Below are 4,776 nucleotides of genomic sequence, written 5' to 3'. Positions count from 1 at the left end.
TTTAGCTCGGTTTTACCTCGATTTCCCTCTCTACAGTTCATCTATGTAATAAGTAGTAGAGTGAGCCTTGCCATCCAATTCTGTTCAATCATGACTTATTTATAAACTGCTGTTGCTAATATCTTTGATGGTCATTTTTTAAGTGACTCTAAACCAGTCATTTTCCACCACAATCTCCCAGACCAAACAGAATAAAGAGCCAGGAGCAGCCACAGCAGCATCAGGAGGAGGACACTGACGAGGTGGCCGAGTGGTGAAGGCGATGGACTGCTAATCCATTGTGCTCTGCACGCGTGGGTTCGAATCCCATCCTCGTCGGTCAGCTCAGTTGTGCCCCACATAAGGCTTTGTTTTGAGAGGACAGTGGCCTGGAGGGACCTTTTAAGGCTTTCAAGTGGCTCGGCACACACCTCAACCTGTTCTGTGTGCACCTAGGCAAGAGAAACAAGAAGGGAAGCAAGGGAGATCCACAAACTCACAGGAATCTCACTGCCTCCTTGATGCCTGCAATGATGAGAGAGCAGAACACCTGGGAAGTGTTTTACAAGAACAGGTAGCAAAGCATGGTGCTTGGGATTCGGAAGCATGGGTTTATGAAGGAGAAGTCATCCTTACGATGCTGGTAGTTTCTACAGGGAGGTGACTAGCCTGATGGAGAAGGCAAGAGCAGTCGATGTTGTTCACCTTGCCTTCAGAAAAGCTCAACAGGCGATAGGATCGAAGAGGAAAATACAAGTAAAGCACTTTCTGTCACACAACATTTGAAGTAAGATTTTGATGGGAGACATTTCTCTTACCTCTTCACAGAGTCTCAGAATAGCTGGGGGTGGAAGGGACCTCCAGAGATCATTTAGTGCCAGCCAACTGCTCCAGCAGGGTCACCTTGAGCTGCTTGCTTAGCACATAATCCAGTTGGGTTTTCAGCATCTCCGATGATGTTCACCACAGGAACTTTATCCCCCTCTACAGTAAGTAAAAGTTCTGATCGTGCTGGGCCAGCCCTGTTGGCAGATCCCCTCGTGCTGACCAACCCTGTGGCTTATTGGTAAATGTGTATCCCCATGTCTGAAAGTCCCACCACTCATTGCTTTTAGTGTAGGTTTTAACAACTCCATTATAGTGTTCGATTTTCCCAGAGGCTGTTGCATGGTACAGGATGTGATATACCCACTCAGTGCTGTGCTCTTTGGCCCAGATGTATGAGGTTGCTCTGGAAATGAGTCCCATTGTGTGACTCAGTTCTCTCTGGGGTGCGGTATCGCCTCAAAATCTGTTTCTCAAGGCCCAGGATAATATTCTGGGCAGTGGTGGGAGTGTGATATAATCGATCTGCCAGGCCTCCCCATAGTTGTTCTTCAGCCATTGTTCTCCATACCAAAGAGGCTTTAACCAATTGGCTTGCTCAAATGCAGCACAGGTTTCACACTTGTGAATAACCTGGGAAATAGTGTCCATTGTTAAGTCCATCCCTCGATCACGGGCCCATCTGTATGTTGCATCTCTGCCCTGATGGCCTGAAGTGTCATGGGCCCACCAGGCCAAAAATAATTCACCCTTATGTTGCCAGGGCTAAGAATAATTCCCCCTTACATTGCCAATCTAAATCCGTCTGAGCCACTTCAGTCTTAGCAGCGTGATCTACCTGTTGATTGTTCTGGTGTTCCCCAGTGGCCCGACTCCTGGGTACATGAGCATCTCCATGGCGTACCTTCACCACCAGGGTTTGCACCCAGGCAGCAGTATCTTGCCACAGTGCAGAAGGCCAGATGGGCTTACCTCTGTGTTGCCAGTTGCTCTGCTTCTATTGCTGCAACCACCACCACAGGGCATTTGCCACCACCACCTTGCCACAGTGCACGATACCCACAACCTCTTGGAACAACCTGATCCAATCTTTGACCAGCCTCAGAGTGCTGCTGATCCCACCCCCAACCGCCTGCCCGTGCAGCCTCCCCCAGCTAAATGGGAGCACTGCCCACACTGCCCTGGCTCTGAGGGATAGTGCGGGGGAAATTAGATGCTTCATCAGCACCTTCATCGAAGTGGCCAGGCTCAGGGAGGAGCAGGAGAGCAGAACTCTCTCTCAGAGATGAGCTGGCACCATGGAGCCATGGGGCACCCAGCCATCCAGATCGTTGCACTTGTGGAATGGCAATCTCCATTGTCATGGGATGTCAAAGGCAAAAGAGGAGGCTCTCTCAAGGCCAGAAACTATGGAGAAAGCCATAGTTTTACCAGGGAGTAACGCTTCTGGATACTCTGCTGGTTGGGACTGGGGAAGAGGGAAGGAGCAAAGAAAGATGACTCTCGTGGACCTGATGCCCGATGTCTTTATTGAGATAATCAAGGAAAATGGAACAGATGAGAACTTAAGCAATGCATTTTGGAGGCCGAGTAAAGCTTGGGTAAGAGGTGGGAAGTGATGGGAAAGCAGAGCAAGAGAAGGGAAGCCAGAGGTTTCCTGGGCAGAGAGAGAAGGGCAGCACAGGCCCCTTCTTGCAGGCAGAGCGGCCGGAGCTCGGCTCCTCTGCAGAGCACAGCCACGCTCTCGGGGCTGTCTCCAGGGCTTTCGTGGAGGCTGCTGGTGCTGGAGCAGAGGCAGGCAATGCACGGGCTTCAGCATAAGAGATTGCCACGTCCCAGAGCCCCGCTGAGCCCCCGGCCCAGCCCTGCCCAGCCATAGCCCCCCAGCCCCAGGGAGCCCCCAGAAGCGATGGGCACGCTGGCAGCGCTAAGAGAGCTGCCCACGGCAGCCGAGGCGCTGGATCCCACGGCTGTGCTCTGCGGGAAGGAGCTGATCGGGCCCGGCAGCGTCACCAGCACTGGCGAGGGCTGGATGGCAACGCTGGAGTCGGCGCAGCGCAGGACGCACGGCTCGTTGCAGCTGTTGGCAAGCGGGGTTGGGCCGCAGGCAGCGGGCAGGCACGGGCTGTAGCACGACATGGCTGCTGGAGGGAGGAGAGCCTGCGGGACCCAGACAGGGAGCAGAGGCCATGAGCTGCCGGGCCCTGTCAGGCACCAGCTGCGCGCCTCTGGCAACGGGCACTGCCTGGCCAGGGCCAGGGAAAAGCCTTCCCTCTTCCCGCACCGTCCCAGCTCCCAGCAGAGGGGAGCACAGGGCATTTTCCAGCCTGGAGCCCTGCATCAGAACCACCCCGCACAGGACACAAGCAGCCCCCTCCAGCTGCCCTGCTGCCTCTGGGTGCTCCTTCACCACGGGACTGGCTGCTGGCACTGAGGGCATTTCATTGCAATCCCCCTGCTTGCTCTTGAAGGCTTGGTAGGTAAGGTCCCCAGAAAGACTCCTCATTTAGCCCCTATAAGACCTGAGCCCTGGAAAGAACCACGGCTGGCAGAGACCAACCCATGTCCTGATCCACATCCCAGCCCATTCACCAGGGAGGCCCTCACCACAAAAACCTGTTCTGCCAACCTGGGAGACAAGAGGCAAACTGAACTGAGACTTACCAACTTCGCGGAGCAGAGGAAGGCACGAGGAGAGGATGGAGGAGCTGGCAGTTGGGCCGCTTTTATACTGCAGCCCAGAGCCCCAGGGGAGCTGAAAAATGACCCAAACACGAAGCATGTTGAGAAACGGCAATTTTGGCTTCCCAGAGCTCAGCTGGAAGATGAAAGACATGCCTCCTCTGCCTGAAATGCTTGGTCCCTTTTCATCCTGGAAAAATCACTCATGTCACTGTGTTGATAGCAATTGTGGTTCTCCCGCAGACCAGCGCTCCTTTGAGGTCCCATTCCAGGTGCTGGTGAGGCCTTGGGGCAGATTGAGGCCATGACTGGGTGTTGTGCAGGTCCTGCCCTTCCTGGGCAACGTGGCCACTGCTTACTTAGCACTCTGCCTGTGCAGCAAGGCTGAAGGGCACTCAGAAGGGTCTCTCTTTGGTGGGCTCTGGCTGGCCCTGAGCAAGACCAGTGCCTGCAGGCTGTGGAGATGCTCAGAGCCCAGCCAAGCCCCTAGGATGGCTGCTCTGCTGAGGGCATTGGGAACACCGGGGTGGTTGGGAGGTGATGGTTAGACAGAAAGCCCTCCTGGGCTCGGGAGGCAAACCCTCTTCTGAGTAGAAGCAGTGGCTCAGCACATCCTGGAGAGCCATGAAGGAGCTGTTGACTCATGCCTGAGTGAGACAGCACCAGTGAACCTGTTGGCTTCAGCACCTCTCCAAAGAACAAGGCCTCTCTTGCATCACTGGAGGGTGGCTTGTGCAGGTCACTTGACCCGGAGGGTCCGGCTTGTTTTGCCCAGCTCAGGGACAGATGGGCACCTTTAGGGCCCATTAATTGCAAGGGGGCAGGAGCAGCCACCAGAAAGAGCTGAGCCACTCGGAGAGACCTCAGCTCCACCTCAGGGTGAATCACCCATGACCTGGCCCCAGGGGCTCTGGGGCAAATGACCTCAGCTATGCAGAGGTGCAGCTTCACAACCACATGCGTTCCTGCAGACATGCAGCTTTTTGCACAGTGTTGTCAGGACTGTCAGCGTCTTGCCCAAGCACATGGGGACTCCTTGGAACCCTGTCGTGCTCCTGGGTGAAACAGCAGCCAAAGGAGGACAGCACAGACGTGCCCTGACACTCCCACTCCGAGACGTTTCCGCAGCGCACACCAAGGGGAGGCAGGCAGTGAGCACCGTGCCTGGGCTGCTCTCCTCCTTGGCCTGCCCCTGCCCTGCTGCTGGATGCAGAAGGCTGGGAGCCATTCCTGTGCCATGGGGAGCCCGGCCTTGGCTGTGCCTGAGCAGAGCTGAGGCAGCTGGAGAGG

At 55.4% G+C, this 4,776-nt stretch overlaps 1 protein-coding gene and 1 non-coding gene across 2 annotated transcripts; one reads left to right on the top strand and one right to left on the bottom strand.

Moving 5' to 3' along the window:
- The first annotated feature begins 236 nt into the window (after nucleotides 1–236).
- TRNAS-GCU (transfer RNA serine (anticodon GCU)) lies at nucleotides 237–318 on the top strand. Its single transcript has one exon. It is a non-coding gene; the product is annotated as a tRNA-Ser (tRNA).
- A 2,249-nt stretch (nucleotides 319–2,567) lies between these two features.
- On the bottom strand, nucleotides 2,568–3,009 carry LOC133212655 (beta-keratin-related protein-like). The gene has a single exon (XM_061354313.1). The coding sequence runs from the start codon at nucleotides 2,941–2,943 to the stop codon at nucleotides 2,617–2,619; it is 327 nt and encodes a 108-aa protein (XP_061210297.1). The 5' UTR covers nucleotides 2,944–3,009; the 3' UTR covers nucleotides 2,568–2,616.
- Nucleotides 3,010–4,776: the final 1,767 nt, after the last annotated feature.

Source organism: Neopsephotus bourkii, unplaced genomic scaffold, assembly GCF_033783945.1.
Source record: "Neopsephotus bourkii isolate Nb327-2 ecotype Australia unplaced genomic scaffold, CSIRO-AGI_Nbou_v1 NB_72, whole genome shotgun sequence".
In the NCBI taxonomy this organism is placed as follows: Eukaryota; Metazoa; Chordata; class Aves; order Psittaciformes; family Psittacidae; genus Neopsephotus; species Neopsephotus bourkii.
Note: the sequence above shows the minus strand (reverse complement) of the source record. Positions and strands in the feature narration are given on the sequence as shown.